We start from the raw sequence: 16,465 nt of genomic DNA on the forward strand, positions 1-16,465 counted from the left end.
AGTCTACATGACATTGCCAACAATCTAATGAGTCTACATGACATTGCCAATAATTTAATGGGTCTACATGACATTGCCAATAACTTAATGGATTAATGGACCTACATGACATTGCCAATAATTTAATGGGTCTACACGACATTGCTAACAATCTAATGAGTCTACATGACATTGCCAATAATTTAATGGGTCTACACGACATTGCTAACAATCTAATGAGTCTACATGACATTGCCAATAATTCAATAGATTAATGGATCTACATGACATTGCCAATAATTTAATGGGTCTACATGACATTGCCAATAACTTAATGAATTAATGGACCTACATGACATTGCCAATAATTTAATGGGTCTACACGACATTGCCAATAACTTAATGGATTAATGGATCTACATGACATTGCCAATAATTTAATGGGTCTACATGACATTGCCAATAACTTAATGAATTAATGGACCTACATGACATTGCCAATGATTTAATGGGTCTACACGACATTGCTAACAATCTAATGAGTCCACATGACATCGCCAATAATTTAATGGGTCTACATGACATTTCCAACAATTTAATGGACCTACATGACATTGCCAATAACTTAATGAATTAATGGACCTATATGACATTGCCTCTAATCTAATGGATCTACAAGACTTTGCTAATAACTCAATGGACCTACAAGACATTGCCAATGAATAATGGGCCTACATGACATTGCCAATAACTTAATGAATTAATGGACCTACATGACATTGCCTCTAATCAAATGGATCTCCAAGACTTTGCTAGATTCAATGGACCTACAAGACATTGCCAATGATTAATGGACCTACATGACATTGCTTATAATGTAATGGACCTACATGCATTGCTAATAATTCAATGGACCTACATGACAATGGCAATAAATTAATGGACGTACATGACATTGCCTATAATGTAAGCGACCTACATGATACTTACCAATGATTTAAAGGACCTACATGACATTGCCTAATATGTGATTGACCTACATGATATTTGCCAATGATTTAATGGACCTACATGACATTGCCAATGATTTGATGGACCCACATGACATTGACAATGATTTAATAGGCCTAAATGACATTGCCAATGATTTAATGGACCTACATGACATTGCCAAAGAATTAATGGACCTACATGACAGTGTTGATTCCACTGAGCTGCTGAAACAACTGTAAACCACATCCTACAAACACAGCCTTCCTCACGGCTCGGTTTTGGAAAATCTTCACCAAAACAAACTGATTTCCTACAAAAAAATATGATAATGATAGTTCATTTATTTTCCTTGAAATAAAAGAGGAAAGCATGTATTATATGAAAATTACATTTCATCATATATTTACAATAACAGGAGATTGAGAAGGTTGAATACTAACACAAAAATCTTCAACAAAACAAATTGATTTCCTACAAAACAAGAGATCCCAGAAGGATCTTGGCGCCCACCTAAGAACGATCTTTGTCTGACAAAGGAAAGAGGGATCTTTTCTCTGCTTTTCAAGCTTTTACTACATATTACTACACATGAAATTTCAGAAAGATCCTTTGACTGCTTTCTGAGATTGTATATAACGGTAACAAACTTTAATTATCAAAATCCTTGATGGCTACCTGTCGGCCATCTTGTTCACCGATCGGTCCTAAAATGCAATATGCACAACTAGACCCCTAGAAGAACCTGCACATACAATTTGAGACAGATCCCTTCAGTACATTCTTAGACATAGCGGAAAAAAACTTCAATTGTCAAAATCCAAGATGGCATTCTGTCGGCCATCTTGTTCACTGATCGGTACCAAAATGCAATACGCATAACCAGGGACCCAGGGGAACCTGCACATGAAATTTGAGACAGATCCCTTCAGTACTTTCTAAGAAATAGTGGTAACAAGCTTCAATTATCAAAATCCAAGATGGCGTCCTGTCGGCCATCTTGTTCACCGATGGGTCTGAAAATGCAATATGCACAACTAGACCCCTAGGGGAACCTGCACATGCAATTTGATACAGATCCCTTGAGTACTTTCTGACAAATAGTGGTAACAAGCTTTAAGTATCAAAATCCAAGATGGCGGCCTGTCGGCCATCTTGTTAACCGATTGGTCCCAAAATGCAATATGCACAACTAGGCCCCTAGGGGAACTTACATGTGAAATTTGAGAAAGATCCCTTCAGTACATTCTGAGAAATAGCGGTAACAAACTTTAACTATCAAAACCCAAGATGGCTGCCTGGCGGCCATTTTGTTGACCGATTGGTCCAAAAATACAATATGCACAACTAGGGCCCTAGGGGAACCTACATATGAAATTTGAGAAACATCCCTTCAGTACTTTCTGAAAAATAGCGGTAACAAGAATTGTTAACGGACGGAAGGACGGAAGGACGAACAGACGGACAGAAGGACGGATGGACGGACGGACGGAAGGACGGACGACGGACCACGGACAAAAAGCGATTTGAATAGCCCACCATCTGTTGATGGTGGGCTAAAAATATGATAATGAGAATTAATTTTGTTTTCCTTGGAGACAATGGGGAAAGCATGTATATATTAATATGAAAACAACATTTTTTTTTCAGATATCAATATAATGTGAGATTCAGAAGGAGACACATTTAAACACCAATAATTTTATTCAATCACATAATATCATAAAGAAATAAAGTAACCTTGGACTCGAGCCATTTCTTCATCCTCCTCACAACTTTGTTGTATAGATTTGACCTCTTGGTCCACGTTTTTGTTACCACGGATGAACTGGAGGACTTTTTTGGCTTCCTCTATTCTCTTTTTCTTAACCAGCCATCTTGGACTCTCGGGGAGAAACATGAATCCTATGAACTGTATTGCAGAAGGAATTCCAGCCAACCCTAACATCCACCTATAATATTGTGGTTTATAAAATTGAAACAAAGTAAAGCTATATATATATTTGTTTCCATATTAGACCAAGATAGTACTACTACTGCCCATGTCCATATATGTCTCCCAACTCCTTCCCTAATCCAAATTCTTACAAAATACTACATGAACACTGTAAAGAAATGTTTGTTGTTGTTGTGAACCCTTAGATATAATTTGTTATCATTGTTCCTCAGGTGAACCAAGATTATGTCTAACTACAAAATAATTTTGGAAGTTCAGAACCATGAAAAAGATTTCACGTTATATAGTTGACTGATGGATAGATGGATGCATGGATGAATCAACAGAAATCATTACATTTTGTATTTACATGTATTACATATTCTAAGTGAAGCTCGGGATAACAATTTCAGGAATGAATGAACGCTGAATTGGGTGATTCACAAGTTGCGACACATGCATGAAGATGTTAGCATTCAAATCAAGGTCACATGATTAAGTAACCTGAAGGCCATGAACAATTAATCACCAACTAAACAATACTAGGACAACTCAATGTTCACATGGTATAGAAAAAACTATGGAGTGAAAAGTCCACTTGATACATGGACTTGCTTCATAACACGTATGTGTCAAAGTCACAAGTCACCATTATTTATACAGAATCTTAAGTGTAGATTAAATAACGCTATACAGTTAAATTTATTTTAAGCGACCACTCAAGGGACATAAAATAGGGTTTCAAATGGAGAGTTGCACTTCTCTATCTCTCCAACAATGGTTTAATTCTTATAATAGCTTATAGTTATGTAGCTGTTATTCAAACATTCCCATGACCACATAAGACTTTGCACTGTACGTAAATGTTTATGCTCTAGCAGTCACTTTGACATTGGATGCATCTTCACATGCACAGGCTGTGCGGTAACTAAATACTGACTGATAAACATTTACAGACTAACCAATACAACAAATAATAACTGTAAAAGATATATATATATCATAGTGATTTTAGAGAGCCTCAGCTATATATAGCTAGTAACATAATTAGACTACAGTAACACAATAAATATATAATCTGATATTCTACAATAAAATGTTAGATAGAAACTTATGTAATCTACTATGTACATGTATGAAATTGTTAACTTGATACAAATTACTGATTTACATCAAAGAGAATTTAACATACCGATATGAGTTTAAATGCCATTTGAATGGTTGAATGACTTTATAGCTTCCATAAAAACTAGTATGAATTTCGCACCAATGTAATTGTAAGTCTTGCTAAGCAGCAACCTTGATACTCGAGGGATTACTATCACTTATAATATCCACCCCAGGACTATCACATAGTAAAACTGAATGCAGTGCAGAAGGAAATATCTGACTAATCACAGGCCTGCAAAGACTTTGAAGGCTACAGAGAGAGCGACGCCTAACATCAAAGCCACATACTCAACAACATTGTACTTTTATATGATTTTTTTATGTACATCAAAAGACTGAATTACCTGTTCTGTTGCCTCCAGTTTTACTATGAGATAGTCCAGGGGTGAAAAAAGTCAGTGATAGTAACCCCTAGAGTATCGAGGATAGGCAAGCAGGATCTACAATCAAACTTTGATTGCACATTCTTGCTAACTTTAAATGGCTAATAGCTATAAAACTTACTAACAGGAAAGTTATAAATTGTTGGACTCATTAGCTTAACTTTGAGTTAACTTAACTGTGTCCAAAATATTGCAAGAAAGTTTTATTTAGAACTCATCCAGCTTAAACATGTGATCACTGATATACAAAAATGTATTTTTAAAATGTTATTAGACCAAAGTTTGATGGATATATACAGGTAAACTCACAGTATTTGCTGTAGAAAGAATTAGCACACACTCATAATTTAGTGACAAGCTATAAATGCAGAAATTTGTCTAAACATGTATTTGAAGTGATGTATAGCTTAGCTGCATGACAAATATACTAGGGCACTATACAGTATACTAGCAAATAACTTAAGGGGTGTGGACATTGAAAAGTATTTCTGGGAATACTATACTTGCAGAAGGAGATTGGCAGATTACATGTACTTTACACGCTATACTACTTTAGGGGCGTGCATGCTGGACAATATTCCAGGACACTATACTAGCAGACAACTTTAGGAGCGTGCACGCTGAACAATATTCCACAATGCTTTACTAGTAGACAACTTTACGAGCATGCATGCTGAACAATATTCCAGGACACTACACTAGCAGACAACTTTAGGGGCATGCACGCTGGACAATATTTCAGGACACTATACTAGCAGACAACTTTATGGGTGTGCACGCTTGATAATATTCCAGGACACTTTATATACTAACAGACAACTTTAGGGGCGTGCATGCTGGACAATATTCTATTACACTATACTAGCAGACAACTTTTGGGACATGCACGCTAGACAATTTTCCAGGACATATTATATACTAGCAGACAACTTTATGGGCGTGCACACTGGACAAAATTCTAGCTAGGACACTAGAGGAAGCAGGCAGACTGAATAATATTCCAGGCTGCTATACTAACAGACAACTTTAGGGGAGCATGTGCACGCTGGACAATATTCCAGGACGCTATACTAGCAGACAATTAAGGGTTGGGGTTGTACACATTGGACAATATTCTAGGATGCTTACTATCAGACTAGCAGACAACTTAAGGGACTATACACACCTACCTCCAACCATTTTCCTTGTCGTAGCTGAAGCCCCCGTCGACAACACTGGCTATGAACTGACCCCCGGTGATAAATAAATTATTAAGAGTAACAAGTCGCCCTCTCATTTGTGGAGGGGCACATTCTGCTATATAAATGGGTACTGTCATTGATGCAAGACCTGAAAATTTAAACACACAATATTTAGGACTTTTCTGTGCTGTATAAACCTACCTCCATCCATTAGTCTTGTCATAGCTGAAACCTCCGTCAATGAGGCTGGCTATGAACTGACCACCAGTGATAAATAAAATGTCTAACGTCACCAGACGGCCCCTCAAATGAGGGGGAGCACACTCTGCTATGTAAATAGGTACGGTCATAGATGCTAGACCTGAAAATGAAGAAAAATATTTACATACATCCTAAAATGATTTTTTTCATACGAACTCGGATAATTCGACAACCCGGCTTAATACGAAGTACTTTGCCGGTCCCGGCCGAATTCCCTCTTTATCTTTGTTTAAGGAACTCGGATAATTCGAATTCGGAAAACTCGAAGAACTCGGATAATACGAAGTAAATTTTGGGTCCGAATTACAAAAATCATACATAAAATGTTCTTATAACTCGAAATGAGATTTTTTTGGACAACGAGCTCGCCGAAAATGCTGATTTTTTCCCCAAAAAACCTGCTGTAGAAAAGCATTTCAAAATATATATCTCGGTTTTAATTGTTATAATTTTGCAACTACAATCGGCGCTTTTTACATCTCTCTTGTTCACATCATTTTACGACATGGAACTGGTCTGTATATACCAAGTAAAGAGATCGTCATTAGACATGAGAACTCGCTTAATTCGAACACTCGGATAACTCGAAGTTTTATCTCGGTCCCTTCGAGTTCGTATTAACCGAGTTCCACTGTACATCCCAAAATGATTTTTTCATATTAATTACGGCACAACATCGTATTACTTTGATATAAATCAGATAGGGTCCAGTACATTCTCCCAGGGAGTGAGCAACTGGAAGCTATGGACAAAACTATTTTGCTTTATAAGGTCAAGAAACAAATAATCTTTTACATCTATGTGATGCTTATATCATATGAGTCTTTCACATTTGAATCAATCATAATGTAGTCACGTGTCACAAAGACAAGAATTCAACTGAAGTGGGTGTGTCGCCTGTACAGCATCACAAAAATAGTTATTTACTGTTGAAAATATTGTTAATAATTAGGTGAAGTTATCAAGAACCATAACTCTTGCAAATATTGATGGATTTTGACTAGTATCAAACCAATCTAAGATCTCATTGAAATAAAGCAATACACCAAATTTGGTTGAAATTGGACAATAAATATTCAAGTTACTCTTGCAAATATTGACGGATTTTGACCATTATTGAACTCATTTGAGATCGCATTGATTTATATAATAAAGTAATTTATAAAATTTGGTTGACATTGTACAATAACTATTTAAGTTATTTAGAAACCATGGATTTATCTGTTTTGACAATTTCAAAGTCCTGTAACCCTTGCAAATATTGAAAGATTTTGACCATTATAAAAGTTATTTGAGATCTCAGTGATATAAAGCAATACACCAAATTTGGTTGAAATCGGACAATAAATAATTAAATTATTGCACAGAAATCATCTCTCGGACGCCAACGCCGACGCCGACATAGTGATACCTAAGTGTCGCCCTTGCGTTGCAGACGACACAAAAAGAAGGCATATACATGTTTACTATAACTGATAATGTGCCATGAGTACCAAAAGACGTTAAAATATGTAAGACTTTTTTTACAATTTTCTAAGCACCCTGAGTGGGCTTTAATTACAGCAAATACAGTATCCATTTCCCATATTTCTTACAAGATATGCTACTTTCATCTATAATATTAATCAATTATTTCAAACAAATTTCATTTTTTGTTGTAATTATTATAACATAGATATATAAATATAGGAAAATAATTACTTTATTCGCCGTAATTAGCGTCCTTCCCCCTATAAGCGCCCTACCAATTTTGTGGTGAATAGTTGAAGTTGTATTATAATAGCCTCCATTCCATGGATTTAAGGATGTATTCTTCTGAGGTTTCAGTCCTGTTGAAGTCTCGTTTCGACAAAGATCAAAGAAGTTATGAGATTTTCAAATATGATCTATCAAAATCTGCAGCATGTTGCCAGTTGCAAACAAATTTTGCCAAAAAATTACATTTCTTTTCCTAATAGATTTTTTTAAATACAGAGATTTTAAATAATGGCCCATTTGGCAGCCATTTTGAAATTATGTTGCTTTTTTTTTTTGTTTTTAATAGAGCCACAGTTTTACCATTTTTTACAGAAATTGTTTTTACTTAAATCATCACTGTGCCGGCATTTTTAGTTGCATCAAGCTAATTTTTGCTGCAAATCTTTACTAGGTTCGTGGCAAATAAAATGTTGAGCATTAATGTGTGAAATTATACACTTTTGTCACTTTATTTTTAGGTTTTTACATTTAATGGTAATTTGGACACTTTTATTTTTTAATCTAAAATACATGTATTGAAAAATAACAAATATTCAAATGGGGCAAAAAAGTAAGCACACGGACCCCACATTTTTCTGCCTGATTTAGAAAGAAACAACCCTTTCCCTATTGATATTCAATATTATTTTCTATATAAAGGGTTAAATTTGGCAAAAATGACTGAAATGGTGCATTTCGTAGCTCAAAATTAAGGGGTAGCGGTAGCATATGTTGTTATTCTGAGACAAAATATGAGTCTTATTAATCAAAACTGGTATATATTCAAAGAAGACCACTGGGAAGTGAATTCTACAAACACCCATAAATGTCAAACATTTCATTAGGAAATTATATATATACGTACACAAGACCGGTCTTATGAATACGAAAGTCATGACAAATTAGTTATCGACCACAAACTATTTTATTTAGACCTGGCTATAATTTAAGACATGAGCACGATGAAGTAGACTATACTAGCTAGTGACAGTAAGTTTAGATAAGGTCGTCGTAATTCGGCCGTCAAATATATTTAAGACATTGATAATCAGTGATGGTTTTTTTTTTTTTTAGAAAATGGTGTAAAATTCAAAGAAGTAGAGAAACTGTAAGGCACAAGATAAGGAAATTTCAGTGAACTCCTTTGAAAGCCTTCAATATTTGACTCGGCTAGATAGACCGTCTCTATAATATTTGACTGTTGTCACAAACATTAGTCCCGGTCGCTGAAAATTTGACCACCATTATAAAATTAGACTGAGGTCATCAATATTCGACCCGTCGCTTAAATTAGATCATTGCTGTAATATTAGACTGAGGCCATCACAATTTGACCACAACTATAAAATTAGGCTTGGGTCATCAAAATTAGACCCGCCACTGAAAATTAGATCACTGCTGCAATATTAGACTGTGGTCACTGAAAATTAGACCGTTCACTGAAAATTAGACCCATGACCAGGTCACTGAAAATTAGACCAGGTCACTGAAAAATAGACCACCGCTGGAATATTAGACTGGGGTCACCAACATTAGACTGTTCACTGAAAATTAGACCCACCACTGAAAATTAGCCCGGTCACTGAAAATTAGACCCATCACTGAAAATTAGACCCATCACTGAAAATTAGACCGCCGCTGTAATATTAGACCGGGGTCATGGAAATTAGTACCATGGTGGTTATTTTTAGACCAGATTATTTGGTCATTTTCTATCAATATTAGGCCTATTTTGAAAATTAGGGCAATTTTTGAAAACAAGAGGCCCAGTTTGTAATGCCAAGTAATGTTCTGAATACAGGTTCATCGTTTCTTTTCTGAAGGAATTTTAATATTAACCTCTAAATCCCCTATTGGGCCCCACCCCTCCTGCCCCAAGGGGGTCAGAGCCAAAATTTATACAAGTTCTGTTCCCCTTCCCCCAAGGATGTTTGTGGCCAAATTTGGTCACAATCCAAGCAAAACTCTAGCACAAGTAGCGATTTATAGGATTTACCTCTATTTCCCCTATTGGGCCCCATCCGTCCTGCCCCCGGGGGGCCAGAGCCAAAATTTATACAAGTTCTTTTCCCTTTCCAAAAAAGGATGTTTGTGGCCAAATTTGGTTACATTCTATGCAGAACTCTATGACTAGTAGCAATTTAAAGGATTTACCTCTATTTCCTCTATTGGGCCTCACCTCTCCTGCCCCCGGGGGGCCAGAGCCAAAATTTATACAAGTTCTGTTCCCCTTCCCCCAAGGATGTTTGTGGCCAAATTTGGTTACATTCCATGCAGAACTCTATGACTAGTAGCGATTTAAAGGATTTACCTCTATTTCCTCTATTGGGCCCAACCTCTCCTGCCCCCAGGGTGTCAGAGCCAAAATTTATACAAGTTCTGTTCCCCTTACCCAAGGATGTTTGTGGCCAAATTTGGTTACAATCCATACAGAACTCTATGACTAGTAGCGATTTAAAGAATTTACCTCTATTTCCCCTATTGGGCCCTGCCCCTCCTGCACCCCGGGACCAGAGCCAAAATTTATACAAACTCAGTTCTTATTCTCCCAAGGATATTTCTGGCCAAATTTGGTTACATTCCATGTAGAACTCTATGACTAGTAGCGATTTAAAGGATTTACCTCTATTTCCCCTATTGGGCCCCGCCCCTCCTGCCCCCGGGGGGGGGCCAGAGCCAAAATTTATACAAGTTCTGTTCCCCTTCCCCCAAGGATGTTTGTGGCCAAATTTGGTTACATTCCATTCAGAACTCTAGGACAAGTAGTGATTTAAAGGATTTACCTCTATTTCCCCTATTGGGCCCCGCCCCTCCTGCCCCCAGGGGATCAGAGCCAAAATTTATACAAGTTCTGTTCCCCTTCCCCAAGGATTATTTTGGCCAAATTTGGTTCCAATCCATACAGAACTCATTGACTAGTAGCGATTTAAAGAATTTACCTCTATTTCCCCTATTGGGCCCCGCCCCTCCTGCCCCCCTGGACCAGAGCCAAAATTTATACAAACTCAGTTCTTATTCTCCCAAGGATATTTCTGGCCAAATTTGGTTACATTCCATGCGGAACTTATGACTAGTAGCGATTTAAAGGATTTACCTCTATTTCCCCTATTGGGCCCCACCCCTCCAGCCCCCGGGGGGCCAGAGCCAAAATTTATACAAGTTCTGTTCCCCTTCCCCCAAGGATGTTTGTGGCCAAATTTGGTTACATTCCATTCAGAACTCTAGGACAAGTAGCGATTTAAAGGATTTACCTCTATTTCCCCTATTGGGCCCCGCCCCTCCTGCCCCCGGGGGATCAGAGCCAAAATTTATACAAGTTCTGTTCCCCTTCCCCAAGGATAATTTTGGCCAAATTTGGTTACAATCCATGCAGAACTCTAGGACAAGTAGCGATTTATAGAATTTACCTATAATTTCCCTATTGGGCCCCGCCCCTATTGCCCCCCCGGGACCAGAGCCAAAATTTTTACAAACTCAGTTCTTATTCTCCCAAGGATATTTCTGGCCAAATTTGGTTACATTCCATGCGGAACTCTATGACTAGTAGCGATTTAAAGGATCTACCTTTATTTCCCCTATTGGGCCCCACCCCTCCACCCCCCCCCCCCCCGGGGGGGCCAGTGCCAAAATTTATACAAGTTCTGTTCCCCTTCCCAAGGGATGTTTGTGGCCAAATTTGGTTACATTCCATTCAGAACTCTATAACTAGTAGAAATTTAAAGGATTTACCTCTATTTCCCCTATAGGGCCCCGCCCCTCCTGCCCCTGGGGGATCAGAGCCAAAATTTATACAAGTTCTGTTTCCCCTTCCCCCAAGAATGTTTGTGGCTGATTTTGGTTACAATCCATGCCAAACTCTAGGACAAGTAGCGATTTAAAGGATTTACCTCTATTTCCCCTATTGGGCCCCGCCCCTCCTGCCCCCGGGGGGTCAGAGCCAAAATTTATACAAGTTCTGTTCCCCCTCCCCCAAGGATGTTTGTGGCCAAATTTGGTTACAATCCATGCAGAACTCTAGGACAAGTAGCGATTTATAGGAAATGTTGACGGACGGACGGACGCCGGACGCCGGACGCCGCGCCATGACATAAGCTCACCGGCCCTTTGGTCTTCCAGTGATAGCTTTAAACTCTTGCGTATATGGTTAAAACGGCAAAATTCCCATAAAATCCATTATTATGTCAACTAGGTATCGATCTATGAGTGACAATAGCTCAAAAACGAGCACAAAGACATATGTTTTTTCTTCCATTTTCTTTTATGATATATGAATTAAAACCCCTATTTCCAAAAATCTATATAAGAAAAAACGTTTAATACATGAAAATTTTGACTTCTCAGAGGAGTAATTCCTTAACAATGTTTTACAACTTGTGATGCCTCTAACATTAGCATTGTATCCCATATATTACATGAACTTGTGAGTCTTTTACATGTGAATCACAACGAAATGATAATACATCTGAAAGGAATCTTAAAAAGGAATATACATGTTCACACATAAATGTATCATTTGTACAGAAAGATTTAAAAAAATTTAATGTAACATAATATGATAATGTAATAAAGCATATTACTGAAAAAAGCAACCTTTGTAATAGAAAGATGCATGGAAAGATGGAAGAAAATTGATGGACTGGTGTCAAACCATTGCTGAAATACATTCACGGATACTTGAAACAGTAATTTGTAACATCTGAAGTATAAGCTTCAAAGCAGTAACATTTCAATGTAGTCAACAGCTGTGCTTTTACATATGTTGCTGTGCTTTTATATGTTATGTGTTGGGCTAAATACATAATTACAATATTCAGTTATGATATGGTGACATTCTTGTTTATGTCTCACGTCAATGCATTTAAATATCCAGGCAATATATTCTTCAATGTTTCCATATTGCTTACCGTATTGGACCCAACAAGCGCCCAGGGCATATACAAATTGAAAAGAATGAAATGCTGCTAATAGAACGAAATTGTATTGCAAATTTATACATTTTTGTGTAGTTTTGGTCTTAATTCATGCCTGGACAATTAAAATCGAGGCCTCAAAAAGGGGGAGGGGCGCTTATAGGGATATGAGCACTTACGGTATTAGGTCGAATACGGTAATTATTATTTATTTAATTGCATCTAATTATAATTAGTGATCTTTAATTACTGTAGTGACCTTTGTATACTTATATATATAATTATCATTCATGTTTGCCTCCTTCTTTGTCTTTGGTAAATTTACAGAGACAATATTGCACAGTTTCCTTTATAAGACTCACTGATTCCCATGATCAAATAGTCTTATAATTACTGAATGTAAAATGTAATGACTATACAGTATTATCATTTTTTTATAACTTTTGTTTTTGGGTTTCTTTAACTTGAGTATTACGAGACATGTATTTTAAAGGGAGAAATAGTCACCTTGAGAATTACCAGCTGACATTTTGGGTTATTTCTTGCTGCTAACATATTCCTATCACCCTGGAGACTAACATGACAAGTATCACAATGTACAAATCCACTGATATACATGACACAATTTCTTGGCAACCAAGCTACAAAGTATGTAGATCTATAGTAGCTCATCAATAAACATTTAGTTCTTTTAAACACACAGTTCAGCGGATACTCTCTTCCCAGTTATACAACATGATTTTGTTACCAGGATATCAAGGAACAACTGTCACAAATATGGCTCATAAAACCATTGACATCTGTATATAATAGATTTAAAATCATATATAAATAGTGTTCAAAGTTCCCCTTATCTGTATTTGACTGAATTTTGATAACAGAAAAATGTTTCTTTGTATGGTATCTGTTGTAGTGCAGATAAAACCAAAAAGAATAGAATCTAAGCAAACATAAATTATATATATATAAATTAAATCTACATCACTTCTGTCCAAGTCAATAGCCTACTGGAATGAAAGGAGAATGAATGAGTGACTGTGTGTGTGGGAGCAGTTAATAAACTAAAGTAATATTTCAATTAATTGAATTATATACATCACTAAAGATTTATATAGGCTTAGTCTATTATCTAATCCATTTAAAGTGAACAGTCGGGCAAGGATGGCTAAAGTCGGTAAAAATGGTGTGAATGTATCCAGTATAATTTCTTATGAAATGGAAAAATAAAATCTCTCGTCAAAATCTGTCTGCGTACGAAGAAATTAATTTGAAGTATGGAAATTCTAAAACGTCCTCCCGGCTCACTATGTCCGTGGTTACATTTCCACGCAGCCTCGCTTTCAATGCTTTCAATTTTTCTTTACTTTAATGGTCAGAACTGGGAAACTAAGCAGAACTTGGCCGTCGTATTAATATACGAGAACTTTTGGAAGGCCAATGAACGCATTTAGACTGGTTTTCTTTGCCCGACTATTCACTTTAAATGTATTTTTAATTTGTTGAAATAAAAAATAAGCAAACATCACTGATGCTTTTTTATCTCTTCTCCTTAAGCTTTTCTGCTTTTGAAATAAATCTATATCTTATATCATAGTTTAATATATGTACCAGAATTCAGCACCAAAGAGAAAGAAAACATGATGCAGTGCAACAGATCAAACATATAATCTACCAGCAATAGAACCAAAAGGACCATTATAATATAAACACACATAGAAAACTGTAATAGGGATTGTTTGTAGAAAAGTATGATCTACTTTTTTACTCTCATAGGACAAAAATAGATTTACTAGGATGAAAACCATTTAAAGACTTCTATAGCCCCAATTGTTCAGTTTAAAATACAGTTTAACTTGTGCATTCTGGATCCCTGTGTATTCTGTATAGCATTTCCCTTTTAGATTTATAGTAAATCATGTATGATTCAGAAACCTGGCTATACCAGCCATACATACTGGTCTCTTCGACAACCTCCGTTTTAGAAAAAATATACTGTACAATAGAAACAAAAATGTACCATCATTTTGATACCAATATTTGTAGGAGAGGATGAATGATAATTCAGATAATTTGCACATGAAATATGTTTGAATAAAAACAATGATAATTTTTTTAGTGTTTATGGGATCTACGGATTATGCAATCATATACATGTAGTTATATTATAGTTTAATTTATATCAACATACATTTACAATTGTGTATTGTAATTTAGGTAATGATAATAAATATTACAAATGAAGCTACATGTATTAACAAGACTGGCTCACTACAATACAATTAGGTAAAAATAACCCTACTCTCTCAAGTACCATCTTCCTGACATCAGGATTGTTTAAATGAAAAGAAAAAAAAAGGATCACCTATTCCAATTCCAAGTATACTTCTTCCAAAGACAAGCATGGTGATATTTTTAGCACATCCTAGGATGACTGCTCCTGCTGTGAAAACAGCACTAGCACAGACAGTTGTAAACTTCCTGCCGAAAAAGTCATTCATAAATCCTCCCACTAAAGCGAAGATTGCAGCAAACAGAATAGTTGCACTGACAATAATTTCTTCCCATAACGATGTCAACTGGAATTGTTTTTTCAGCAGCAGCATCGCACCCGAGACCACACCAGTGTCATATCCAAATAAGAAACCGCCAATAGCAGCGAAGAACGACAATACATAGAGAAAACCTGATGTTTTTGCATCGTCTGTGCCAACATCGGAGTTCGTCGACGTGCCGTTGACAGTGACGCGGTCGTCGCCCTTCACGTATTTTGTCTCACGTTCTGCCATCGCTGACGAACTGTTCAACAGAAGTGACGTTTCTTGACTGCTTGACATCTCGAAGTCCTCGTAGTCTATATTACTGTTATCAGCTAAACTCATGACCCAGTTTCAATGTTTACATTACCAAAGCCTAACGTAAATGGTCGAGCCATCAGCCGATAACAACTTCCGGTTATTAAACGTTTTAATAAAGGGGACGTAACTGTCATATGCATTTTAAAAACGAAAGTAGAATAAATATATAGACTTAAAAATTACAACTCAGAGGGTATGTTTTTGCAAGTTGATAATATTTTTGTCCTAATCTGAATGGTTTTTAAATGTTATTCATTAGATAAATGATCGTCAAAGCTTTCTAGAGATCATTTTTTCAAAGTGAAAGTAAAAGTGAAAGTAGAAAAGAAAAATAAATTTTAATAAATACTTTTATTTAACAGTATAGATAAACTTAAATTATACTTTGACTTATTTTGTATTATCCAGGTGAAAAGTGTACATATGTTGTTAAATACACGCAATCTCAATAACACAGCTGACAGGCATATGCATCCTTCTTTGGCTCATGTAATAAGTAGAGCTGTATAGGTTAGTTACACTGAAACCCTAGCCTTGGTTCAATTCCTGGTTGGGACACTTGGCAGGTCTGTGTACATATTTCTCCTACCTATGCATCTACATTGGTACCCAACTAAATAACCCACCAAAGCATAATAATTCAATTTCAATTATCAATTTTAGAGGTTTTGGTAATCAACAGCCATATGTTGTTAGCAGTCTTAATATGACTTCCCTTATCTAATTCTACTTCAATAGATGTAAATGTCGCAAAATTGGAAAAAGTTCCATATGATGGCTTGATAATAAATATTACTATACTGTACACAAACTGATTTTCGCGGCAATTAAATTCATTTTGCATTTTCAAACTGAATGACATTTTCACAACAATTAAATTTCACAATTTAGAGTCATTTCTATATAAAATATATATATGTACCTGCATGTGCCTGGAACATTTCTGCAGTGATTACAAATGTAGTTAAAGAGACAATTCACTCAGTCTAATTCTTTTACATAACCAAGAAGCAAAATATGGCATAAATGTATTGCTCTACATTTCTTATGAAACATATAACAT

At 36.2% G+C, this 16,465-nt stretch overlaps 1 protein-coding gene across 2 annotated transcripts in view; it reads right to left on the bottom strand.

Annotated features, from left to right (window-relative positions):
* Positions 1 to 15,512, bottom strand: part of LOC138336746 (proton myo-inositol cotransporter-like) — a 25,722-nt gene extending 10,210 nt beyond the window's left edge. Inside the window, exons 1-4 of one of the 2 annotated variants that reach the window (XM_069286297.1) lie at positions 14,910 to 15,512; positions 5,628 to 5,787; positions 2,710 to 2,921; positions 1,171 to 1,282 (exon numbers count right to left, since the gene is read on the bottom strand). In XM_069286297.1, coding sequence (XP_069142398.1) covers positions 1,171 to 1,282; positions 2,710 to 2,921; positions 5,628 to 5,787; positions 14,910 to 15,426 — 1,001 coding nt within the window. In that variant the 5' untranslated portion in view covers positions 15,427 to 15,512. Of the gene's footprint in view, positions 1 to 1,170; positions 1,283 to 2,709; positions 2,922 to 5,627; positions 5,788 to 5,840; positions 6,001 to 14,909 lie in introns of both variants that reach the window. The other variant, XM_069286298.1, reaches the window with a different exon arrangement.
* Positions 15,513 to 16,465: the final 953 nt, after the last annotated feature.

This window comes from Argopecten irradians, chromosome 12, assembly GCF_041381155.1.
Source record: "Argopecten irradians isolate NY chromosome 12, Ai_NY, whole genome shotgun sequence".
Taxonomy (NCBI): Eukaryota; Metazoa; Mollusca; class Bivalvia; order Pectinida; family Pectinidae; genus Argopecten; species Argopecten irradians.